General features: G+C 39.9%; 1 protein-coding gene and 1 pseudogene across 3 annotated transcripts in view; one reads left to right on the top strand and one right to left on the bottom strand.

The window, feature by feature from the left end:
• Positions 1 to 1,351: 1,351 nt before the first annotated feature.
• The window catches only part of LOC148029190 (uncharacterized), a 51,028-nt gene continuing 24,429 nt past the window's right edge, over positions 1,352 to 27,950 (bottom strand). The window contains exons 2-7 of one of the 3 annotated variants that reach the window (XM_087687940.1): positions 21,142 to 21,273; positions 20,767 to 21,012; positions 20,567 to 20,680; positions 2,612 to 2,794; positions 2,309 to 2,523; positions 1,352 to 1,715 (exon numbers count right to left, since the gene is read on the bottom strand). In XM_087687940.1, the coding sequence (XP_087544066.1) occupies positions 1,388 to 1,715; positions 2,309 to 2,523; positions 2,612 to 2,794; positions 20,567 to 20,680; positions 20,767 to 21,012; positions 21,142 to 21,273 (1,218 nt within the window). In that variant the 3' untranslated portion in view covers positions 1,352 to 1,387. The remainder of the gene's footprint in view (positions 1,716 to 2,308; positions 2,524 to 2,611; positions 2,795 to 20,566; positions 20,681 to 20,766; positions 21,013 to 21,141; positions 21,274 to 27,950) is intronic. The other 2 variants (XM_087687941.1, XM_087687942.1) reach the window with 2 other exon arrangements.
• On the top strand, positions 9,257 to 11,052 carry LOC148029191 (uncharacterized; annotated as a pseudogene).

Raw genomic sequence — 27,950 nt, 5'->3', positions numbered from 1 at the left:
AGATAGATATTCGCACATAAGCAAATTTGGAGAAAACTAAGACCTTGCCACTTTGAACAACTTCTACACCTAATCCAAAGTTTAGACCAGCTACTCAAAGCCTACAATCAAATTTGTCCATTACCCTCTACCCTTATATTTTATAGATATAAAAAACATCTATGAGAGTACACCACAAAATAGACGAGTGAACAAGAATGAAAGACAAGGAGAGGCATAGCACAAACCATCAATGAGGGCCAATTGGAGACACAAGATGGAGATGGAGATGGAGATGGAGATGGAGATGGAGATGAAGCTAGCACAAAAAGTAGCTATCCCTAAAGAAACAAGAAGCTACAAATAGACGATCAAAATGACTAACCATCCAACTAGGGTAAAATGCCATACACGCCAAACACAATGCACTAAATGTTGCTTGCACCTGAAATAATGTCCACCCAACCCAAGGCAATAAATGCTTGCCTAAAAATGAGAAACAAGCTGCCTAAACGAGAATGCAAGAAATAACCCTCTAGCTAGAGCGTACGAGAAAAATAAACCAACAAATAGATAAACTATCAAAACTCTCAACATCCTCATCAAACTCAAATTAAGGCCCACATGCAACAAATGGCCATACATGACACGCAACTGCTAGTAGTATCAACATATTATTTATTTGTCATGGAGAATCATGTTTTTGCTTTGGAATTTATTAAACAACCTTTGCTAAAGCTTGACTCCCATCCCTGAACTTCAAAAAGGGGGTCTTGGGTATTTGTGACAATATTCTTTGAGGATCATTTTCCTTCACAATGTTGGTAAGGACGAATACTCCTGCTTGTTGAATGTTTTTAATATACACTACAAATTGGGCCACTTTTAGTATTACTATGTATTAAGCTTGGCCCTCTTTCTACATTAGTTTAATAATGCAATCATTTCAAGAGACGTGCCGTGCCCTCTTTTGAAGAAACAGAGTTTTGTGTCTCAATCAATCTTTCTTTGTTGGCACGCTATAGTAGTTAGCTTTCCATGTACATGCAAGTGTGAAGCCTCAACTAAGTGAAATCCCCGGTGTGAGGGACGCAAGGAAAGAGGGAAATGGCAAAGTCAAAAAAGGTTGAAATTTGTCTTAAAATTTTGTACTGGGTGCTTTCCAAAATAAGCTACAACTTTTGATAAGAGCAGCTAAGGATGTGAGAGAAGAAAATCATAGTGTGAGATTGTAAGGTACAGCTGTAGTATTTCTATAGCTCACATTTTCCATATCAACAATAATGAGCCCATCATATTTAGTTACTACTTGGCATAGTTCAACGCTGAAGAGGCAACAGAAACAAGAACAAACCAAAGCACAAAAACAATCTGTTAAACATCGATGCATGTGATTCTCTTATTCAATCTAGATAGGAGGCACAAGCATGTGGCCAAGCCCAAGGTGCTTTGAAGCAAAGTCATCATCACTCTGCGAAAGCATGCTTTTCAAATCAAATTCCACACTCAAATGTTTCAACACCCTGTATCTTGGGATTATTTTTTTCTTCAAACAGTAGCTGAAATATCTAGGATAAAGGACTGCTTCATTTAATGGATGACAAATTACATTTTGTAAGAAATCAAACTTGGGTCTCAAAACCCCATCAATCGAGTATCCTAGCACAGGAGGGAATCTAGATATCATACACGAAACATCCTCCTTGCTCAGGCCCATGCTTTCCAAATAGGCAACCCTGTTGAGGTCATCCAACCAGGTTAGTGTTTATAAAACATGAAATAATGCAAGCCACACATGCACATACGAAATTCCCATAATTTCACCCAAACCCCCACAGTAACTGAAGCCACCAGTAATCCACACATGCACATAAGAAATTCCCATAATTTTACCCAAACCACCACAGTAACTGAAGCCACCAGTACAGCTTACTATGGAAAGCCTTTTAGAGGACTCATTTCTAGAAGATGGGATCTTACAAGCTTAAACATAGTTGCACTTTTATCTCCCCTGAATGTAAGTTTTATATGCTATATGTCCCAACAGCTTCATATGCAATATGCCACAACATTGAGATAGAAAACATGTAAGCATACAACTCCCACACCTAGAAACTAAGTAGACACACTAAAGTGCTCTAGTTACTAAACAATTCTCTTTTAAGAGCGTCTCATCTTAAAAGCCTTGGAATAGTGACTCACCAAGGCATCCCTACATGCGTTCCAATTATGAAGAACCAAAAAATGTGTGTATTCCAAAAGATGTACAATTCCTAGTTCCCAACTATGGGACTAACAAGAGTTGGAAAATGTGGAGTTCAAGAAATACCGTGGTTTGAGGCTGTTCTCTACACTCATCATTAGAACTGGAGGGTATTTCAGTACGACATTCTTCAAGCGAAGACCACGAATCCCAATCTGCTTAAGATATGCAACTTTGCTTCTAAGGAATGGTACAGTTGAGGCGAACAATTCAGGTGACCTCACAAAAATTTTGATCAAATCTTGTCCTTCAACACCCAAGCCCTGAAAAAATTTGCAAACCTGGAACCAAATGTTAACTACCAAGGCACAGAACAAATATAGTTTACGTCAAATTACGATCTGTTCATTTAAAACTAATGTCACTCACTTCATTGATCCCGTGAGTGGTTTTCAATAAAAGCTGTGGACTGTGTGCCACAGCATGGCTTAACTCTTTTTCAGGCACGCCCATCAAGCGCATACATTCCACTGGTTGCTGCACCCTTATCGAAGATGATCCTAACAAATTGGGGCATTTGGCAAAACAACGACCAATTTTTCCTTTTGGGACCTGGCATAGAAGCACACCTGAGCCTCCCTCCCTTCACTTCCTCTCTCCCAATGTAGTTCACAATGTGCTATCTCACAATCTGCATGGCACTGATCAACATTGCACACTAATCCTTATAACAAAGGCTTTGGGCCACACCGCATTCACCTCTAATCAGGTTTACTAATAGCTATTTTTCATCAATTCTATGCATCTGTCTCTACTAGAGTCACATGAATTAAATATTCTGATAACAGAGACTTTTGGAATGATGTGTGTTGCATCAACCAAATTCTTCTCAACATGCTGTGCCTTGCAATGGTATTGACGTAGGCATTGGGAAAATAAATAAAGGTGTTATGCTGCCCAAGCTGATTTTCAGCATCCTTTTACTACCCATTTTCATCTGGCTCAATAATGACATACTAATCATCAAAACCAGCATCAAACGAGACTGAATTTTCAATAGCTGATGGTTGTTCAAGTGGCTAATCGTGCTGAAATTTCACCTTCTTCTTGTCTAAGTCACTAGATGTGACATTTTTCAACAGCTTTGATTCATTATATACCACATCTTGGCTGCGTATTACCTTTTTCATGCTTGGAATCCAAACTCTATAATCCATTTCACCTTCATCTCCATAACCCATGAAGATACCTTTGATGGATTTCACGTTAAGTTTGGTTCTACTATCAACAAGTATATGTACATAACATTCATAGCCAAAGACCCGTAAGTGGTCATATGAAGCAGGTTTGCCAAACCAAACCTCTTCAAGGATGCCACTATCAAGCGCACAGTGTAGAGATCGGTTGCAAACATTCACCGCGGTTTTTAAGTGCCTCCCTCCAAAACAATTGCAAGAGATTAGCTATGGACAGCATGCAGTGAATCTTCTCACATAAAGTGTGATTCATTCGCTCAGCCACACCATTAGATGATGGATTATAAGGGGCAACAAGCTCCCATTTAATCCCCTTTACATCACAAAACTACTTGAATTCTTTTGATACATACTCTTCCCCATTATCTATTCTTATGCACTTTAGTTTTAAACCCTTTTAAGTACTAACGAACACATAAAACCTTTTAAAAACATCCAATGCCTCACTTTTCTACTTAAGCAAGTGAACCCATAGCTTTCTAGAGTGGTCTTCGATAAAGGACAAGAAATAATAGAAACCACTGTGAGTTTTTATTGGCATAGTCAACAATCCACAATTGTGACAAACCATTGTCAACTATCCACGATTGTGACAAACCATCATGAGCAGACAAGGTATCTATCACATCCTTTTTAGTGATATACATGTCTTCTATTGTCATAGCATGTGAATCTCAAGTTGCAACAAGCAAATCTACAATATCTTCATTTTCTTCTATCTCTTCAATGGCAACCCTAGATATCACATTTGCCTTCTTTGTTTCTTTAGGGATAGAGTTGTTATCTTTCTCATTCTTTTTGCCTTTTGCATTTATTTGCTTTTTGCAATTTTGTTTCTTTTTAAGATACTTGCAATCGTGCGTTTTATACCCTTTGCATCCACACTGGTAGCAAGTGAGCAGTTTTTCCTTGCTTTTGCTACGATTTTTGTATTTATTTGCAACATCTCACTTCTTTTCACTCCTTCCTCTTACATTATAGGGTAATCCACAGCTTTGCCCACTTGCCTTGCGTCTAATCTCCTCATTTGAGAATAGAACCATGCACACCATCAAAAGTCGAGTTGGGGTTGTTGCTCGAAGAGACAATCAATGCTTCCCATGAATCTGTTCAAGTCATGAGCAAGAAGAAAGCCTTCAACTTGGGCTCAAAAGTTGCAAACCTACATCCTGTAACTAGCTCAAAATCCCAGTAAATGCACTCAAATGCTCTGAGGCGGACTTGGACTCATCAAGCTCCAAGTTAACCAACTTCCACATGAGATGGACCTGATTGACAGGAGTCATATTCTCATATGAAGCTTTGAGTTTCACCCGAAATTCACGTGCAGTGGAGAGTCCCTTGGTATCAACCAAGATATCATATGTGAGTGCCATTTTGATGTAAGCAAGAGCATTCTTATTCATCTTAGCCCATTCCTCATCTAACAAAGCAACAAACTTTTCTTCTTCCAAAGCATTATCAACAATCATAGACACTACATTGATCCATGTGAAATATAACCACAAGACCAGCACATGCAATGGCTCAAACTGAAAGCAAATTTTTATTTATGCCCGGCATATACAAGACCTTTTTGAGCAGGATAGTCTTTCCATCCACTGAAATAATGGGAATCTGACCAATGCCTTGAATTGCATATGAAATATTGTCTACACATACAACAAATCCACCCTTTTATGCATTTGCATATGATACAAATAAGTCACAAAAGGACATTATGTGCTTGCAACCTCCATTGTCAAAATACCATATGCTACAATTTTCAACAATTGAAAGACTATGCTCATGCGAAGAAGGATCATACGAACAATGCACAATAAAGGCATAAGACTGACCAATATCCAAGATTGCGAAATGTGTAATTGCATCCTTCTCATTTACTAAATTTTCAGCAATACTCATGCCCGATTGTTCCTTCTTTTCACTTGCTATCCTCTTTCTGTTGGCAATAAAGACTCACCATGCCTTTTATTGTATTCGGGTGTGAACGCACTCTTACACTTTGTACTTTATATATATTCAAAACCTAAAAATGTGATACATTTGTCATTGTACCGAATACCAATTGTGTCGTGCTCACTCTCTCACTCTACTACTCTCAACTCTCTCCACCTTCACTCTCGGGTCAGCTCACGCACAGACTTCTTGACTACAAACTGGTATCAGAGTGGGTGATGAGTGAGAGGTAACTGGCGTGAGGTGAGACGCCTGAGGTGACAAGTGCTAGGAAGGGTGTGCGAAAAGTTGCAAGATAGTCACGGCGTGCACAGTCAAGGGGTACGCAGTCAAGACATGCAACAAAGTCGCAGGCAAGCTCAATAGGCAAGTGTGAAAGACAAGTCGTAGGCAGGCTTGTGTGCAAACAGGCGCCAAATGGGACGGACATGCTGCAAACTAATGAAACGGGCAGAGGAGACGAAATGGACTGACGTGACGTGCTGGCATTGGCGTGGCATGCTGAAGGCACATGCGGGCAAGCATTGACGGCACACGCTGGCAAGCATTGACGCTATCGAATAGGTCAACACGTCGACAGACGTCTTCCTGTTTTCATCAACTTTTTTGTGAAATTCTTAAAATTTTACATTCTCCCCTCTGCCGGGCATTCATATGCACAAGCACAATGTGCAATTTTTTATCCAAAAATTTGGGCCTTTTCTCGGAATTGGAACCTTGATGCAAAAGTGAACAACTTGACTCAGAAATTGCGAAATCAGTGCACAATTGCCAATTAAATTTTGGGGCTTTTCATATTTCAATGAAATTTCTTCAATTTCAGTGTGTACACCGGACCCGAAAAATTTGGGGCTTTTGCAAAATTTCATCAATTTGTACAAGAATTGCTTGGTATATGCACTTGGGCACTTGAATTGATGCAATTTTGAACAAATTATCCTCAAAAAAATTGGGGCTTTTGACCCAAATTGTCAAATTTATACTTCTACTGTCTAGAAATTCAAGTGGAGGACTAGCCAGCCATTGAATTTGGGGCATTTCCATCGTCTATGAAGTGGGTGAAGGCCAATTAAGTGCCCAAATCAAGGGGCAAATCAGATTGAAGACTTGCTGGTTGGACAGCAAGGGGAGTTTGGATTGCAAAGCGGATCGGGAGAATCCCATTGTAAATCAACTTTTTCTTCAATAAAGCTAAAGAAATACCGAAAAAGGTGGCACCAATTTCGGGGCCAATCGGGTGAGCATTGTCCAAGATCAATAGGTAAATTTGTATTTTCAGATTTGCATTTATTGTTTGTTGCTGTAATTCGATTGTAATCAAGGATTTACCACCCATCCACATAAGGAAGGCTGGTTACAATAGCCCTAAGGAGGATGAGGTAGAGGATATACCTTTGGATTATGCTTAGTGATTCTCATTAGATGATGGATCATGATTCATAGACCTGTACTTTGTAGAATTGTTCTTAGTTGATCATGTTTATGGTTCATTGGCATTTTGATAAGATAGTGTGATTACTTGAATCTTGACACTTGTCACTAGTGAATGATACATGATCGTTGACACATGATACATCATGGTTGTATTTATTTTTCATGCATTGTAGTCTATTTACCTAGTACTGTGTTTTTTTAGTCTATATGACATAATATGAGTCTATGGATGTTAATCCTTGAGTCTTCAATCTTGACATATGTGATCGTCATTCATAGGCCATGGCATAAATATACTTATCAAATCTCTTCTAAAGTCACGTGTATGCTCTGTATTGTTGAGGAATTTAAGTGGTTTGGTGCAGATGTTCAACATATAAATAGTATTACTCATTTATAAATGTCTAATATTGAAATATTTCTAGAAGGACGTAAAATCTGTTTCTCTGTTTCGCCATTTCGGCCTTGGGCTGAATCTCTGTTTCACGACTCCAAAATACATCTCTATTTCGCTGTTTCCGAGACTCCATGTAACTATGGTCCTCTAATTGTTTCAATAATGTTCTGTCAAGATATCCAAGGGTTTGCAGAGAGAAAAAGTTAGCATGTACAAGCATGACTACCATGTGATAAACTCAAACAAGAATGCAAAATGCAAGAGGAGAAGAATCTGATGAATGAAAGCACTACTGAATGAATCAAGGAGAAGATATAGATATGGGAACTCAAGGAGCAAATATTGTCCAATAGCCACATCTCTCATATGACTGAGCTGAGGAAGTGTCGCTCTCCGTGTACAGATCCCAAGTGCAGCAAGCCACCAATGTTAGAATCAATGAGGTCAAGGAACTAATGAGAAGGCTGGAATCACCAAAACGCATTAGCCCACAGTCGATGGAAGCTGTCCAGGAAGTGCAAGCACCAACATGAGCACTCCATCAGCCAGGTGGCAGGCTATACCAGCAAAAGCAGCAGCAAGAGAGGTAGGCGATTGGAGCAGTAAGGATTAAAAAAATGGCTAGGGACAGGGTGGCAGCAGCACTGCAGCAGCAGTGTGAGCTGCGCAGCCGCACCTGATGTGTAGCAACAGGGGCAGCATCTTTAAGGCTCCAAGGAGCAAGGTAATGATGAAGATAATGATGATGAAGGTGATGGAGGGCTTCGAATTAAATCTGGGAGTAGAGATAAAAGTGGAAGTGTACACTTTGTACTTTGCACCAATTTTCCTTTTGAAAAGTCTAGGGTGATGTCTAAAACGCAAAATGCCTTTTGGGGTTGTTTTAAGAGTGAGAAAAATATGAAAATTTGGAAGGGAATTTTGGATAGCTTAGCATGCTCATCCTAGGCACATCAGATGGAGGCATGGCATTTCTATGATCATCCTGCTGCAGCCTCATTCCACTATTCAAACTTGCTCTTTTGCTACTCATGAGCCTCATGACATTCTCTCAGCTAACAGCACATTTATTGTCACAGGTCAGCACATTTTCCAGCATCTTGCCCAGTATGCAAGCAAGTCAGCCTATCTTTAAGGCAAGGTGGCACATTTGGCCAGACACACAACTACTGTTGCAAGTCTGATCTGCTGTCTTTAAGGCTTCTTCCCCTAGATGTAGGGTTGCTCTCCTTTGTGCTTGCTATCAAGCGACCATCATTTTGTTAGCATTTCTTGTATTCAAGCTGGTCATTTCTTAATTATGAGCTCCATCAGAGTCTAATGGAGATAAAGGAGATCCATGGTTGTCTCTCGGAGTAGTTCAGACTGATCCATACAATACTGTACCATATGTATTCGTACAGAAAAACAAGGTCTTTTTGCCCCCAACCCCCTCCGGTTTTAGATTGTATCCATCATTGAGCAAGCAGCTCAAATGGTGACCATCGTCTTGAATCACCAATTCGTTTGGCATTTTCAAAGATCACAACAGATGCTTATTGAAATGCTCTGACATAAGGTTTTTCTTTTTCTTGGTGTTGGGCCAATTAAGAGAATGTAAAGGTGCCTTGAGACAATTATTCCAGCAATGAGTTCACCTCATAGGCATTGACAGACACACCTATAAGTATGCTATGCTCTCTCTCTCTCTCTCTCTCTCTCTCTCTCTCTCTCGTGTCTATCCTCAAGTCAGGGGACCCTACTCTACCCAATAACTATCGAACTATCATGGTTGGGCATACATTGGCTAAGTTATATGCTTCCATCCTTGAGCATGAGTTAAGCAGGTGGGTAGAGATGTGGGGTCTTAGAGCACAAGGACAAGCTGGCTTTAGGAGAGGCTTCTCCACGTTGGATCACATCCTCACACTCCGAGTAATCATTGAGGAGGGAAGGGCCCATGGTCGACGGACCTACTGCTGCTTTGTGGACTTCCGCAAAGCCTTTGACATAGTACCGAGAGACAAGCTAATACATAGATTACATGACATGGGAGTACCGAAAGAGCTCAGTTGGGGTATTTTGGCACTGCATGAGAGAGTTCTGGGCAGAGTTCAGACACCTGAGGGCCTTTCAGCATCTTTTTACTCCACCATTGGGGTGAAGTAGGGATGCCCCCTCTCTCCGACATTATTTGGCATGTAGATTGATGGGATTGCTGATTATATTTCATAGGAAGGAGATAGAGGAGCTCCACTAGCTGGCACTTGGATACCTCTCCTATTGTATGCAGATGACATTGTATTGATAGCTGACTCTCCAGAGGGTCTACAGAGACACTTGGATGCATTACACTCCTATACTTTGGACAGTGGGCTTTTAGTGAACCTTGGTAAAACCAAGGTGATGGTATTAAATACTACACCACAGTGGGTCAGGAGATCAGCACCTAAATTCACATATGGATATGAGGAGCTGGAGTATGTGGATTCTTATACATGTGGATTCTTATACATACCTAGGAGTCTTATTCACAGGGCCCACCTTTTCTATGCGAGAGGCAGCAAACACTAGACTGACTCGCGGATACACAGCACTAGGTGGTTTGGAGAGGATGTGCTCACAAGTGCATTTCCAAGAACCCCGCACCAAGCTATGGCTCTTCGATACACTGGTCACATCCACACTACTTTATGAAGTACAGATATGGGGGCCCAGTCTTGACCACCGTAGCAGATCAAGGCGCACTTATGACGGATGGAGGTCGATGGAGAAACCCCTAGTGTCCATGATATCCAGGATGATCAGATGTAAGGCCTTAGTGCCACATGAGATCATCAGAGCTGAGCTAGCAGCTACACCGATTGTGGTAGAGGCCCTCACCCGATCGGTCGCATACATACATAGCCTATGGAACTTACCCAGTCACAGATATGCACGGTTGGCCCTTGAGTCCTCCAGGCAACTTGCCAGAGAGGGTGATACTTCATGCTGGTATACACAAATGTCGGCCTGGTTTGAGCTGCATGGCTTTAGCATGGACAAGTTACCCCCCTTCTAGTACTCCCTTGATGCACCATCTCTTGATCTGAGCAGGTTAGAGATTCACAAGATCATCAGGATGGATCTTACCCAATTGGATATCAGGCGGACACGGTTGATGCCGGAGCAGGAGCTAGGGACAAAGATGGCTTTCTACCGCGAGCATTTCCTTCATACCACAGATGATGGATTTATTGTTCGCCCGAGATACATGGACACCCACCTTTTCCATGGGATCAGATGTACTATTGGCCAGTTGCGCACCTCCTCACATCAGCTAGAAATTGAGACTAGCAAATATAGATCCATCCCACCAGAGGAGCGCGTATGCCAGATATGCGAGCCAGAGACAAAGGAGTATTATATCTACTATTGCCCAACGTATTATGAGGTCCGTGGTCATTTCCACTGTCTCTTTAGACGGATTTGGCCCACTATCCAGAGTCATGGATTTTACCGATCAGCAATGCCTTGGCCTCTTTCTTCTCGAGATACGACGGCTTCGTGACATGCGCCTCAAGAGTATAGCTGCTCCAAGACACCGAGGCCCTTCACAGAGGCAGCTCACAGACTTCTTTGCAAAGGAGACTCAAAAGACTTCAATACAGTTACAGCCACAGTCCACACGAGAGCCTCTCTCACCGCCACAATCCACACACAGACAAGGAGTACTGAGTGATCGAGCCGTTCAGCTTAGACGATCCAGACGTCCTAGGCCTCAACACAGACACCGACGACACCTTCATAGGCAGATACAAGGGATTATTGCTCGGGCTAGAGCTAGGCCCTCCATATCCACATGAGATTGTACCATTTTGGAGCTCATTGTTACTAGATAGAGCTCTTTGTTTTACACATAGCCATAGTTAGTTTCTTTTCTTGGTCTGCTTGTGCTACATATTTTGCCCAGACAGTTGTACCATCATACACATGATTGTAACTCATGGTCTCATAGGTCATTTTGGCCTTTTGTAGACACTAATATATCATTTCATCTCTCTCTCTCTCTCTCTCTCTCTCTCTCTCTCTCTCTCTCTCTCTCCCCATAATGAGAAATTTATATTATATCGAATGACTATAAGAGTAGAGAAAGTCAAGACTCAAATGAATGAAAGAGTACAAAAAACTCTCTCTCTCTTGCCTCTCATATCCTCTCTCTCTCTCTCTCTCTCTCTCTCTCTCTCTCTCTCAAGCCTACACTACTCTTATTTGCACAATCATTCATGTATGATATATTCATTCCTATCTATGTACTTGTAAGTTGTAGCACATGTGGCATATGCCATTGAGGTTTTGGTGTGTAACCCTCAAGTATTCATCTTATACTCTAATAGTATTGCTATTTAGACTTTAAACATCGAGTCTATCATCGTTAGTCCAAAATAACCAAGCTTTTTTTTTTATCGTATTAATATCATACCCTACCTTATAAAACCTTGAGGTACCACTTAGTACCATATTTCATCATACCATATGGTAGTGTAACTTTTCGACCTGACAACTCTCACTAGAGCTCTGATAGCCCCATCAATGAGTTTGCATTTCAGTTTCCAACTTAGTCAATCCATTCCTAGCTGTGTTCATGCTACAACCAAAACGCAGTCTTCGGGATATCCTCAAGAGCTATCTATATCTTATGGTATTCACCTAGGATCAATCTTGGTAAAAATAACACGCACTGCAGAGTCTATCTATCAGATCTTCCATCCAAGGTAACAAACATTTGTTCTAGATGCTCACTTTATTGAAAACTCTACAATCTACATAGAACCGTATCATGACATCCTTGTTTGCAAGGACAAGCACACCCCACAAAGACTTACTAGGTTCAATAAAGCCCTTTGCTAGGTAATCTTGAAGTTGCCTAGCTATCCCATCTTCCTCTTTCAAGCTAAACTAATAAAGTTGCTGAGAGACAAGATGGCTATTGGGCAACATCCTAATACTATGATCTAATGTACTGCAAGACAACACAAGCCTATAGAGTAATTTACACGGAAAGATATCAGCATATTCATGTATAATCATATCCAAATATTTACTCACATTTGAATTAGTATAGACATTATTACTAAAAGAAAGAGACTTACATTGTATTATAGGCGATCAAACTTTTTAATAAAACAAACAAGGTAACAATGTCTAGATCATGCAAAAATCTACCAAAATCCAAAGTTGATATCATACATACATTAGATTTAGAGATCCAAAAGGATGGACAACCCTCAATCAAATAATAGCGACTATGAAGTTCAAACGAAAGTATATGAGCTTTATAATCAATGTACAAAGAGCAAGATCTATCAAAGAACCATGGTATGCCAAGGATGACATAAGCATGGTCCAAGCTCATCAATCGAAGGTCATAAGACTCATGGTATTGTTGGATTGAAATATCCAATCTTAGCACCAATCCATCCCAACAATCCACAGTCAAGCCCTCTAAGAACAAAATATTCTTAGTTAGCCCAGGATGACATAAGCATGGTCCAATCTCATCAATCGAAGGTCATAAGACTCATGGTATTGTTGGATTGAAATATATCCAATCTTGGTACCAATCCATCCCAACAATCCACAGTCAAGCCCTCTAAGAACAAAATATTCTTAGTTAGCACGTACCTTGTGGAGTCGAAGTCTTTGCGTCAATCAAGAAGAAAGAAAATTGTGAGTAGAACTGTTGTCAAACAAAATTGCAACTTTTTGACCATTAATATTGATAGTGACTTTTAAAAGGTCATTTGAGTAAAACACAGTTTTATTTACGCAACAACCACGACAATTACTCGCATTAATAAAGTGATTCTCTGCTAAAATTTCAAAGGGCATACCTCAAGCTTCTAAAGTATTTACTAAAGCTTTTAAAGTTGACTGCGCCTTCATATTCAGCGGATACATTATCTCTCCAAGAAAGTACCTAGTCTAATGGCACACAAAACAACACTTTTTGAAGCAATCCTCACTATGAATCACTTTGCGCTATGAGAGGTCAGAGGATGCATAGAAATCGAAGCTCAACTAAGAGTACAGTTGACAATGAAGAGAGTGTGAGAGTAAAGACACAACTCCCGATACAATAATCAAAAGAGTGTAATATGCAAGTATAAAGTATAATCCTTAAACCTTAGGGTTACTAATGTGTATTCACATCCGAAAGGTGTAAAACACAATAAGTGCCCAAACTGTGTTACATAAGCACATAAAATAAAAGTGAATAAAGGCGGGGGGGAAGAACCTCTTATATGGAGAATAAAAAGTGCCCTAGCTTCCTACAGAGAATCACCTACACTCCTCTATGAGCGTAGACATGAGTCAAACCCAACAAACCCCCCTGGAGTGAAGAGTGATCAATATACAAGGATCATCCACCAAAGGATATCAAATTTAAAGAATTGTGAAATACTTCAAACTTGTCATGAGGAAGAGCTTTGGTGAAGATGTCTACTACATTACTGGTGGTACAATAGTAGACAATACTAATATCTCCTGCATGTAGCGTCTCTCTGACAAAGTGATAGTGGATCTCTATGTGTTTTGTACGTGCATGAAACACTGGGTTACGTGCTACTGCAATGGCAATCTGACTGTCAATAAACAAAAAAGTAGGTTCTGTGACATATACATATTGATTGGCCAACAAACGTCTCAACCATATATATTCAGCTGTAGTAGTGAAAGCTGCCTTATATTTAACTTCACAAGACGATGTGGCAATAGTAGATTGTTTCTTACTAAGCCAAGAGATGCAAGATGAGCCAAAAAAGAAACAATTTCCACTCGTACAGTGATGTGAATCAAAATCACCAGCCCAATTTGAATCACTGCAAGCATGTAATTGCAGTAGTTCCCCTTTGGCATAAAGCAATCCAAGAATCCAAGTCCCCTACAAGTAACAAAAAACACACTTCACAGCTTCCCAATCTGACATACGTAGGCAGTGCATATATCTGCTCAAGGCTGAAACTACAAACTCAATATCTGGCCTTATGTTGTATAAGTAAATGAGACATCCAACTGCTAGAGCATATGTATGGATATCAAACAAATCATTGCCATCATGCAAGAACAACTTGAGTCCAGTCTCCGTTGGTGTGCAAATTGGCTTGCAATCCTGTAAGTCGAGTATATCTGGATTGTGACAACCCAATGTCTCTAGCATCATGAATAAACTGAATACCCAAATAGTAGTGCAAAGGCTCTAAGTTTGACATCTCAAAAGTTTGATGCAAACTTTTTTGAAATGTTGAAATCTGATCAGCATGTGTCCATGTGAGCAGGAGATCATCAACATAAAGACATATGACCAGCAAGGATCCCCCCTCTTTATATATGTAAAGTGTAGACTCTGATGAGCTGTTAATGAACCATACCAAGCTCGGGGAGCTTACTTCAAACCATACAAAGCCTTTTTCAGCACCAAGTATTCGGATCCCTCAACTGCAAAACCAATGGACTATTGTACATACACTTCTTCATGAAGTTCCCCATGTAAAAATGCAGTCTTAATATCAAGTCGATACACAGACCAACCATCATGGGTAGCCAAAGCAACCATAGACCGAATCGCAATCATGCAGGATGTAGAAGCAAATGTCTCCTCATAGTCAACACCTTTCTTTTGTGCATAGCCTTTGGCCACAAGCCTAGCTTTATACTTGTCAATGGATCTATCTACATTCCTTTTCAACTTATAGACCCACTTTGTACCAATGGCTTTCTTCCCAACAAGCAAGGTCACTAAATCCCATGTTTGATTCTTTATAATAGAATCAAACTCACCTTGCATTGTTGTCATCCAATGCACACTTTGTTGTGCATCCTCAAAACATTCAACCTCCTCATTATCAAATGTATGTGCTGCCATAACAAACTCCATAGTATTAGCACCGTCATGTAGATGAGCTTGCCTTCTAGTACGGACAGCAATAGGAGCATCCAAATGACTATCTTTCATAGTGTGCAAGTACCATCTACGCATCTACCTAGCTTCCTGATTGTGTACAAGCTCTACCTAGCTTCCTTATTGTATACAAGCATCTTCCTGAATACTTAGATCAGCCATAGGCTGAATTTCTGCATTACTCAATGGAGCAACTGGCTGAACATTATGTAAATGGGCAGCAGCCCTTCAAATAAATCATTGGCAGCCTAAAATGTATCAAAATCAACAAGGGATAATTCTGATTTTTCATCAAAAACCACATCCCTACTGACAAATACTTCCTTGAGGACAAGATCATACAATCTATATCCTTTACTCTCACTATTGTATCCTACAAAAATGCATTTAACAACCTTGTTGTCCGACTTCTTTCTTAGTACCTTGGGAATGTGAGCATACTCAAGACACCCAAAAGTACGAAAATGTCCCACATAAGGTTTCCGGCTATTCCAAGCCTCAAAAGGCATGACATTCTTTAATGCCTTGGTAGGGCACCTATTCAAAACATGGCAAGCACACATAACTGCTTCCATCTAAAAACTATGTGGCAAACTCATTGCTTTCAACATACATCTAGCCATCTCCATGAGTGGCCTATTCTTCCTCTCTGCAAATCCATTCTGTTGTGGAGTATACAGTAGTGTACTACTGGACAATGTCTTTTTACTTTAAAAAATTATTCAGCATGGAAGATATATATTTCCCCCCTTAGTCCAAACGAAGAGTCTTAATCCTACAGCCAAATTGATTTTTAGCAAGTGCTACAAAAGCCAAAAATGCATCATACACCTCTGACTTTTTCACAAAAGAGTAGACCTAGTAAAAATGAGTAAAGTCATCAATGAAAGTGACAAAATAATAACAACCACCCAATGACTTTGTTTGCATAGGGCCACATACATTCGAATGCACAATTTGTAATTTGGCAGTTGCCTTAAAAGCAGCATCACGAGGAAACAAAAAACGATGCATTTTTTCCAAAATGCATCCCTAACATACATGCTCAGGAGGTCTCTCCAAGAGAGGTAAGCCATCAAGCATCTGTGTACACTGCATAAGCATCAAGCTACCACAGTTAACATGCCCCATGCAAGCATGTCATAACTCTATTTGTGATATAGCGAGAGTAAGAGTAAATGCTAGATAGACCAACTAATCAACTGAATAAGCATCTAATTCACATAGTCCATGACATAATGTGCCAATCAAAACAAAAGTCATTAGTTCTTTATCTCTAAGCATACATTTGTAATCATCAAAAGTGACTTGCAGACCACACTTTGCCAGAGAAGAAATGGACAATAAATTCTTCTTTATACCTGGCACAATAATGTGTCTTGCAAACGGAGAATAGAGTCATTAATTGCTGTCAACACAATCTCCCCAATACCTCTAGCAAGGTACAATGCATTGTTGGCACACTGCACAGACTTGCCAACAAGAGCTGCAATAACAAAGGAAAACAAATCCCTGTGGAATGTAATATGCCTAGAAGCACCATTGTCAAAGAACCAAGTGCTCGCATCCTCGGTAGAGCTAAATGCTCTATCAACCCAAGAAGAGTCATAACTGCAAGTGTAGAAACAATAGTCATAGTCTACAACAAAAGACGTGGACTCAGTAGCAATAGAAAGTACATCAGAAATAGACATCCCTGACTACTCCTCCTTGGCTATTCACTTCCTACTTTTGTGATGTAATGATATGACTTCTTGCAATAGTGGCACTTGCCCTTCTTGGCTTGTGTGTCCCCCTCTTTCTTGTTGCTCTGTGAAGTATCTGAACTCCTAAAACTCTGCACAGTATTTTTCGCTTGGCTGTCCTTGCCCTTTTGCCTTGCCATAAAAGCTTGTTATTCAAAGGCTATTACCGAACTATTTTTTCTTGTTTGCTCTTCTTCTAAGAGCAAACTAACCAACTGAAGGAAAGTAAGTGGTTGTGGGAAAATCCTCATGGTGAGATTTAAGGCCATATGAAAGCCAAATACGAGGGCGGCAATGAATTCAAAGTAGTAGAGATCAACTATGCATCCGAATAATACTCATCTACATTCATGAGCTGCTCACACAAGTCCTGAATTTTATTGGGATGATCCTGCATAGAATCACCTTCATCCATCTTTACATTCTCAAGCTCTTTCTTCAAGAAAGAGATAAGTGACCCAATGTTTTCTAGCAAACATCTACTCAAGTGTCAACCATGCTTCTTGTAAAGAAGCAACAGACTGTGTGTGTGGAATAATAGACCGCTAAAATGCCAATGCAATCAATGACAATGCTTAAGCATCCTGTGTGTCCCAAGCCTTTTGTGCTACTGATCTCTAGGAAAGTGGCTACGCTAGAGCGGGCTGAGCAAGCTGCACGGACCTTTGACCACATCCTCCTGGGAAGGTGTTACATGAGCCACAACTCCAAGTCAAACTTCTTCACCACTGACATAATCCCAAAGATTCTGATGGAGAGATACTGGAACATGAATGTTTCCATAAAGTGCCAATGGAGATGGAGACACCATACACGTTAGGCCTGTCCAACTATCGGTTGGGGGACAGCAAAATCACGAGAAGGCCAAGTAAGTAATGCCATGGAGGCAAACTATGAAACCAACTGATTCACTCTTGGTAATGGCTGCGTGGCATTCCTCGGCCATGGAAATCCCGAAAGTGTATGTATGGAAGAATGAATCTCCATCATGGAGACACCACCCAGCTGAGGAAAGACAAGGTCCTAAAGGATGTTTCTAAGGATGCAGGACTTCCCGATGTAATGTATAAAGACATAAAAGGTGCACTTAATGGAGGCTGAAAGGAAGATGCAAAAAGAAATAGTGGATGGGATGGGCGGCAGATTAAATGCATGAGTTATTGATGTAGATGTGGAAAATGAGTTAGGTCTCTTTTGTCCATTAAATGCAAATGATGAAAAAGATGATTCGCCAAAATCAAATTAACCATGAGATATAAAAGCAAAAACAAAAGATGAAGAAGGAGCACTTACCAAAGAATCTTGCAAAGTTTGCTCATCTTTCCTTGAGTTTGAATGGAGTATTCTATTTTCTTCAAGGCTTATGAACCAATACTTAGTTTGAAGAGATCCTTCATCCAAGTATCACTAAAATCTTGTGGAAAAGAGAAAGCAAATTCAAATGATTGAGAAGGGTCGCTTTGCGTATTTGGCATAGGAGTGAATGGAGATGTGTATGGCATAGAAAAAAGCGGCAAAGAAGTGTAGAATGTAGATGTGGATGGAATGGGTAGAGAGAAAAAGGAGTTGTACTCCATGCCAGTTTCCACATCAAGATGGCCACTTGTTTGTGGAGCTTCCGTCCTTGCTACAAAATTATTAGATCAGTGTTAAAAAAGTCAAATTTTCTTTCAATCTATTGTTGAGCTCAATACATGAGGATGAGATCGTATTTGGCTTGTGAGATCTCGTATGATCTATGGACTCCATAGTAGTCCAAAGTCTCTCCAACCATGACGAAAGTTGGAGGAGCAAGCTATGATACCCACTGCATCTCGTTTCTTGATGTGCTAGGCTCAAGAGCATCATGATGTGGTGAAGATGTATTCGAAGTCATCTTCTTCTCTTGTTGTTATTGCTTCTTGCAAAGGGCTTTTAAATCAAAATCTTGGGCTTCTTTGAAGAGATCCTATCTCTTATACCATGTAAAGAAATACCCTAACGCACAAACATAAATGAAAGTGTACGACAAAGCATAAACTCTGCAAAACAAAGTTAGAGTTAGGGTACCTTAGAGACAATGAACACAATGAACATCTAAATGAATAAATAAATATAACACAATGCTCATGTTTCAAATGAACCGTGCAAGGACTGAAAATTGTACCTTGAACTCTTGTGTCTCGAGGACGGAGGCAAAGATAATGAGCCAGAGAGTGTGTCATACTTCTGACCAATCCCAAAACGTAGCAAGGCAGTCTTCAAATGTCAAACAGCAGCAAACAATGGTGTCGGGATCAATGTCGGGCATTGCGGAAGAGTAAGAAATCTGAAAAACACAGCCCTGGGAAGGTGTAGGATTGCCAGGCGATGGCAGCAACAGCAAAACACAGCAATAGGAGGGTGGCAATAGCCTGCACGCCAACTAAAAGCAGAAAATGCAGCTTGCTAAGGGTCATGGACAAAAGGACGGCAACTAGCTATAGCAAACACAGCAATAGGAGAAGTCCGTCTAGCTCTTCACAACAATGAACAATATAGACTACGCGGAGAAGGTTGGAAACAAGTGCCGGATGGATGCAGACAGTGTTGGGACTCGGGCAGCCTCGGCTGAGATATCCTCCGCGAATGAGGTGTGGGCAACAAAGCAGATCACCCAAAACCTGCAAAACCGAGATTAGGCTGAGTAGAGGGCAGCATGCCTATTTATAGAAAGCTTCGGCACCTTGAACCTCTCCCCATTTTAACACTCTTGAGCAGCTCACCAGTTTAGGATTTTTTCATTAAATAAGCATTTTTGGGACTGTTCAAGAGGCTAATTCAGCATGTAATGCATATTTTAGCTCAATAAGGGGTAGGGGTGGTTTGGTGGGGGTTGTGGGTGTATTCATCCTCCGTCTTGTCCTTTAAAATTGCACACATACACACACAAACACATGCACGCACGTGTGACCTCAAATTTTGATTTCAAACCACCCAAATCACACAAACTACATTGTGTATGCACACAAATTTGTCGCATGATAGTATACCAATGGACAAGCACGCATACGCATACAAAATTTTAAAATATCAACCTCTCATCCCATCCCTTGCTTTTGGTGTCCGTCATCATATCTTTATCCTTGTCACCCATCACCCTTCCTAGTTCTTGTCACATGTGATTGTTTGTTTTGAACATGTTTTTGGATTTTGCAGTTTTCGCTTTTCTATGGTGATACTTCAAGGTTTTCCATAGGACTAGGGTTTTTACCTAGGGCCATGGATATCTATAGAAGTATTTAGGGTTTTTGATGCTGTCAAAAACACATGCTTTTTGTTGAAGTTGGATATGATCTTTTGATCAGAGCATGTGCCTATATTACGGCTTGGAACTAAGGTTACAAAAACAAATGTACGTATTAAGTGCATTGAATGACAAGCTCGGGTAGCATAGGAGTAGCACATTATACGCAAAATCCTTCAATGACAAGGGAATCTCCAGCAAGTCTAAAGAAGTAACCAGATTCATGAAGTTCACACAAAAGGTCAGGAGATATTATTAAGATTGCATGAAACTGGAGAACTGACCATTATGTGAGGGCAACAGGAAATACTTTTACAAGTCTTCAATAAAAGCAGCCATACTTGCTAGCATTTAGCATATTAAAAGTAAAAAGGAAATACTTGTGATACATCTGAGGGAAAAATTACCTTTAAATGTTCCAGAAATTCAGTAAGGTCTTCAATATTATTCTCTATTGTTCGGCTTAAGATCCATGGGTACTTGATAAGAATCTTTCCAAATTCACTTGGCTTCACACCCACCTGCTAATAGATTCTATAGCTGACGTTAAGATACTTTTTTTATTAAAGAAAGCATAAACAATAATCAAAAAATTATTCCAGTTTACCTTTTTCAGCCTTTGCAATCTAAACTGAAATTGCTTTACTGAGCCACCAATAAGAATAGAGGGATAACACATAATCACAGACCCAACCTGGTCCTTTGGTACACCAGTTTCCTCCAAGTAGGCAACCAAAGGTTTCAATTCTGAATTCAAACACCTGGTTAATGCTTCTGGGAAGCCTTCAACGAGGAAAGCAACAGCATCTCTTGAACTATTTAATGCATTCATCCCATTCTTCCTTGCCTCCATCTGAAAACTTGAGCATTTTGCAGCACAAAACAGTCCGTCAACACAAGAATTGCAACTGACATTTATTTTAAGGAGTTAACAAAAAAATAAAACATGTGAACTCTGCAAGTGCACAGAAGATTACAGTACCTTCTCAAAAAATGAGAATGTTTTTTGAAGATTTTCATCCGCACTTAACGAAATCTCACGCATCATTCTACCAACACGTACAGCAACGCCATTATCTTTATTCTCTGAGAGCACTTCTCTTAAAAATTCTATCTATCAAGAGCAGCAATCGAAAGTCAAAATCTTGTTTAAGACATTCAAAGCACAACTAAGACTATAGTCTAAAACTTATCTCACAACTAAGCCATTTAAAGCAAGGTACCCTTGCTAGTCAAATTAAAGATGCCAATAACAAAAGAGTCAACAGAAAAAAATGGAAGAATAGCATGTCTATGAGAAGAGTTGAAGCACAAGACAAATACACAATATGACTAATAAAGTTAATAAACCTGAAAAAAACTGCAGATGCTTACACCTAACCAGCAACACATGTAAAAGTATTGAATGTATAGATGGACAAGCTTAGGCAAAAAGGGAATTGATGATTGATGTTAAAGTACAGAAGGACTGCTTTGTTCTAGGCCAAATACAGACTACCGATTGAAACTTAAAGTCTCCCCAAATGTGCTACATTTATCATGTTCCTCTATAGCTCTAGTGCAAGTGCTCCCTTATCCATGGGCACTTTTAACATTGTAGGTGAAGGGTTTTTTCCTCATGTGAACACCCATCAGTGGGTGTGGTACTTAAGTACCTTAGGGATTGTATTTTCATTGTCATTCTCACATAGCGGATGTGGCCTTCCAATAACTCTCCTCTCTTGCTGTTCACTTGTTCACTATGAGTGTGTGTGTCCACGCACGTGCTGTTGAATCCTAACCTAACAGTTGCATCAAAGCCATATCACTTGTCAGCTGCCACTTAGCTCGCGATCCACAACCGCCACAACCATCATCGAGCCTCGAGCTCAGGTGCTTTCTTCTTCACCAGCTAATGCTCCAAACTAATCGGGTTGCGCATTTGCTCCAGTTCTGCCCCTCAGTCTGCATGGCACTTTCAGCCCTGCTTGGCTGCATTGAATCTCCTATCAGCTCAAGTCACATCACCTCCTCAAGATTCCCATTTGAGCCTAAATTTTGCCAAATTTAGTCAAAAATTTTGTGGAAAATTTTTTTTCAAAATCATCATTGGTGCAGAAGATTGTAAGTTCTTTGAGCGTTTGCTTGCTTTTTCGTACCGCTGCACCTTCAGGTACACATTTGGCAACCACTGTTGTAAAAATTATACATAGAAAGCAATGGCAAGCCAAAATGACTTTCTAAACATGTCTAGGGACTTCAACAAATAGCATGGCAAGAATTATCCAATGTGGGCATACATCATAAAGCATATGTTAGTTACCAAACAACTTTGAGATTATGTATCCGGTTCTAAGGTTAGGCCTACAAGGCCCATTGCTTTTAATGTTGCAAGCTCATCCCCTTCATCCACTGTCACAAGGGGGTCTTTCACTCCAGCTCCTGCTGGCAACTACACCTTTTACCACTAATCAGTTGAGATGGGATGGGAGAGAGATCCATTCACATGCTTTGATTGATGCATTGCATTATAGTCCAAGAGACACGTTATTCCGCATATTCAATTGTGCAAAACGGCCAAGGATGCTTGGGATAAACGTTCTTCTTTGTATTAGGTGCACAATGAGGCTTGTGGCGCCTACTTGCATAAAGAGCTTAAGATGGAGCACATGAAAAAGGGTGATTCAATGGATATCTACATTACACGTGTAAAGAATATAACGGAGAAGCTTGCAAATATGGATGAGATCATTCCTAATCCTTCTCTTGTTTCTACAATCTTGGCTATCCTACCTAAGTCATATCAGAGTTTTGCCACTACACTTCATTTGCTTGCAAAGGGAGATGCTAATACATATACATTTTAAGCATCAATATCATTATTGTTAAAAGAAAAGCAAACACCGATGAATCACTCCAACATAAGTATGAAAAATCAAACATTTGCAACCAGCCATAGGAACAAAGAAAAACCATGGCAATCATTAAACTCAAAAGAGAAAGGCAAATCAGCCTCTTCTACCAACTCATCAAGCACCAAGGATGAGGATTCCAAGAAAAAGAGATGTAATTATTGTAGGAAAAGGGGACATGTCATTAAGGAATGCAAAAAGAGAATTGCTAGTGAAAAGAAGCAATAGCATATGACTGCTATTGAAAATTCAGTAAGTGTGAAGGATGCAACAACACATTTAGCAAGTTTGGACATTGGCCAATCTTATGCTTTTGTTGTGCGTTGTTCCTATGATTCTTCTTCTCGTGCACATGGCTTATCAATGACTAAAAACAACAATACATGGTATTTTGACAATGGTGCCTCCCAAAAAAATGACATCCTTTCGTGACTTGTTTATATCATATAAAAATGTATGAAAGGAGGGATCATTTGTATATTCTAATAATGCTTCATATGCAATCCAAGGCATTGCACAGATTCCCGTTACTGCAATAGATGTGGGCTAATTATCATGCTTGAAAAGGTTTTGTATGTGCTTGGTATAAAAAAGAAATCGCTTTTAGTTTCAACCATTGCATGTGCTAGTGTTTTGGTTAAATTCCACATGGATCAATGCAACGTCTATAACTCCAATGATGGGGATATTCACTTTGTCACTAGCACATTATACATGGATCGATGCAATATCTATGACTCTGGTGATGGAAATGCCCTAGTTGTCATTGGCACATTGTACAATGGCCTATATCAGCTTAATATATATAAAAGGAGAGCATCAGAGTACGCATTACATATTGATGCCACCATTATAAATGACACCAACTTATGGCATGCTCGGTTTGGTCATCTCAATTATGGCAATTTGCTTCGCTTGAGTAGCAAAAATATAGCACTTGATCTTCCTCCTTTGAAAGCTCTACTAAAGATGTATGTCAAAACTACATCCTTGGCAAAATGTATCGTGCTTCGTTTCGGGAAAAGGGACCTATTTGTGTTGATCAGATATTATAGCTTGTGCATAGTAATGTTTGTAGACCTACACGTATCATGTCCATCAAAGGATACTTGTATTTTGTTACCTTCACTGGTAGCATAACCAATCATTGTTTGACATATACTTTGAGACACAAATCAAAAGCGCTTGCATACTTTAAAACCTTTGGCCTTCGCTGAAAATGGCAGTGGATGCTCTGACACCAAGTACCACCTAACATCTATTAGACATAACTTATCACAACTTTTCCCTTTGACACCCAATGCATCCTCGTGGTCCTTGGTCTGTTACCATGAAATAACTGCCATTTGCATCACATGTGCTAAACAACCTTGCACATTCCATTAATAATTTAATCAAATGTTATCAGAAAGATTAAAGCATCTCAAAAATTCATGTCCCCGTGATAGCAAAAATCAACACAATTAGAGCTAATGGATATGTTTGATAGTTTACGCCCATTGTTTCAACAAAGTGCATCCAACTTTGATCAATTTCAGCAACCTAATGAGGCTTTATAGCATCAAAATCAGTAGCAACACATGTTGAATAGCAACCCAATTTTCAGTCCATTGATCACTTCAATGCATGTCTTGTTGCTAAAGAGTATACCTAGCAACATGGTATTGACTAGTGAAGCCACTTGCCATGCACAAGGTAACATGGTCGCACACGCACTTATAGCTATTGTATGCAATGAGAAACCTAATTTTTTCTAGGATACTTCAAAAGATAAGCGTTGGATAGGTATGCCCCACTGCATGGGATTGACTATGATGAGACATTTGCATCCACTTCACATATGACCACCATGCACAATGTTATTGCTTTGGCTGCCCATTTCGATTGGTATGTGTATCAATTGGATGTAATGACTACTTTTTCTAATGGTAGTCTTCATGAGGAGAATTATGCCACTCAACCTCCTAGCTTTGTTTAAAAAGGCTCAAAGAGCAAACTGCACTAATTGCATAAGGCCCTCTATGGTTTGAAACAGACACCTTGGGCATGGTACAAGAAGATACAAGCATATTTGACTACCCTTGGCTTCAATAATTCACACATAAAAATACCATTTATATCCATAAAGATATATAAAAAAATACTCATCTACAAATAACAAACACAATCGTACAACAAAGCATAGACTAATAAAGAACACAATCAGTGTAACTCAAGAGATAATGAATACTAAAGAAGATAATAAATGAATAGTGAATACTGAATATATACGATAGTCAACGTAGCAAACACACTATGCAAACGTGAAATACTAACCCTCGAACTCTCATGTCTACTGAGGCAAATAGTATGAGCACGAGAATGTGTTGCACTCTAGCGCAGCGAACACACTATGCAAAGGTGAAATGCTAACCCTCAAACTCTCATGTCTACTAAGGAGCACGAGAATGTGTTGCACTCTAACGGAACATGAAGCGTAGCAAATAGCCTCCACGAATGTTTGGAAGCAACAAACGCAGCTCTAGATGATCAAATCAATGTCAAACAGACAACCGAAGTACATAATCAGCAAACACAAGCTAGAATGATGACGTGGCAATAAGGCAACAACTGGAAACTAGTAAACGCAAGCTATTGATAATGTGGCAGACTGTAGACAGCAAATGCAAGTAAAGTTGATGATGTGGAAGGTTGGCGCAGTCAAGGCCCAAATGCAAGTAGCAATGGCTGAATTGGCCATAAACACAACAAACTAGGCAATGACAGCAAGCTCAATCAAATCATCAGCTCATGAAGAAGGTGGGACAATAGGTGCCAAATGATGGGCAACAATAGAAAGCAACTTAAACTAAGATATCCCTACAAACAGGGTATGGATAGCAGAGACAGGCACTAGCAACCTATAAAACAAGATTAAGACTGAGTGGTAGACAACTTGTCTATTTATAGATGGATGGTTCCTCCCAAATTAGGGTTTGCTTATGGGACACATATACTCTCTAGGTTCATACTTCTTTTTAATAAAAGTTCAATAAGCTTGAGTTTTGGGGCTATAATTAAGAGCTAATTAAGTTTAGAATGTATTTTTAGCTCAACACTCCCTCTGGGGCCCAAAACACGAGAGCCAAGAATGGACTATCAAGATACCTCAAGCCCAACTTTTCTTTTGCAAGGCATCCCATCCCAAAGCAACCAGGGCATTGGGCAAACGGTGCTCATCATTTGTCTAGTGACCTACCAAGACTACAAAGGCAATGGCTATCTTACCAAGGAAACCCAAGTGATCAACTCATAGAGGTTAAGGGAGCACACAAAGAATGCTCGTCACCTACCCAAAGGTCTATCAAGACTTGCAATGGCGAACAAAACCACAATTGACTTTTTTTTCAAGTCTCTGAAATCATAGTTTTCATCCTACCGATTAATATGTGCCCCTAAGGGAGAAGAAAAGGAATGGTTAGATCCAATACATCACAAAACAGACAAGCAATCCCAACACATCACAAAAAAAGAAAAGTATGGGAGTATACAATAGAAAAAGTAAGTAAAAAGAGAAATGACTATCCTAGGAGACCACCATATAAGCTGCTAGGCATATGGTGTATCCAAAGCTGACCACTCTCCAACTAAAAAGAAATAAATATGCACAGATGCATGTTTACAAGAACAAAATGTCAATTGTTTATAAGGCTGAGTTTCCAACAGTCTTATTCACTTGTATCTGACAGATTTCAGCCTACTGGTGATGGAGACTGCACTTGGGACTGACGGAGATTGAGGTCCTCGAGGTGGAGACATACGCAAATGTTTTCTCTACACCCGTATATAATTTTGCATCCTTATACAACATTCTTCACTGCAGATTTTCCGTGTTTCAATATCTCTTTCTCTCTCTCCGTTCACTCTTTGTCACAGTCATTCACTTCCACATTGCTTCACTCTGACACAATCCCCGATCAAACCAAGGGACAAATTGGTTTGAAGGCTTACTAGTAATTTATGACAGCAAAAGACAACTAGAGTACGAAGGAGATTCAACATTATATTCCATCCAAATCGCAATTGAAGATAAAGAAATACTGCAAGGGACGCTAGTTTTGGAGCCAATAAGCTCCCTCTTTCCAAGATTAATTGATAACATTTGCATTTTCAGTTTATGTGAATTTTATGCTTGCTATAATTGTTGATTATTCAAGTCATTACCACTCTCTCAAGAAGAAAGGATGCTTGCACAACTCGTAAAGCAAGTCATACCCAAGGTATCCAAACCAAAATGACAAAGACGCTCATTGTGATAGGCTTCTGTGTAATGGCTAAAGCCCAAAAACAATGGAAGTCTAAAGTTCTTAGCAATCGGCTAGGAGAGAAACAATTGGGTTATCATATAGAGGCCACTAGGTTGTGCCTCACCACAAGCAATCACTAACCTTATCTGAAAGTTTATAACCTTGACTATGGTCCCAAAGAAGACCACTCGCCCCAATTGGCAAAGCTATTGAATGCATAAAAGGTTCACCCCAAGTTAGGAGACATAGTACACATTGTCCAGCAAAGCGAGATTCAAGCTCTTGTCAACACCAAACTTAACACGACCCAAACCATGATACTGCCAAGGAGTTGTTTCCACATCGATCATTCTAGGCTACAAGGGCTTGGGAGACAAATTTGTGAGAGTGCACAACGGAAAGGAAATTGAACACAAAGAGAAGACAGAGAGAGAACACAAGTGAGAGAAGGAACAATGTGACTGCAATGGCTGAAGATACAAGGCTGCAATGATCAGCCCCAAATGTACCTCTGCGTGTCAATGTGGGCACAAGATGGTAGCAAGGGGATGAGAGAATGAGGAGGGCTGGCTGATTACGAAGGATCAATGATAAATAATGAGAATGGGAGGCAC

Source organism: Lygodium microphyllum, chromosome 11 (genome assembly GCF_053477565.2).
Source record: "Lygodium microphyllum isolate KBCC chromosome 11, Lygodium_microphyllum_v1.1.10, whole genome shotgun sequence".
Taxonomy (NCBI): domain Eukaryota; kingdom Viridiplantae; phylum Streptophyta; class Polypodiopsida; order Schizaeales; family Lygodiaceae; genus Lygodium; species Lygodium microphyllum.
Note: the sequence above shows the minus strand (reverse complement) of the source record. Positions and strands in the feature narration are given on the sequence as shown.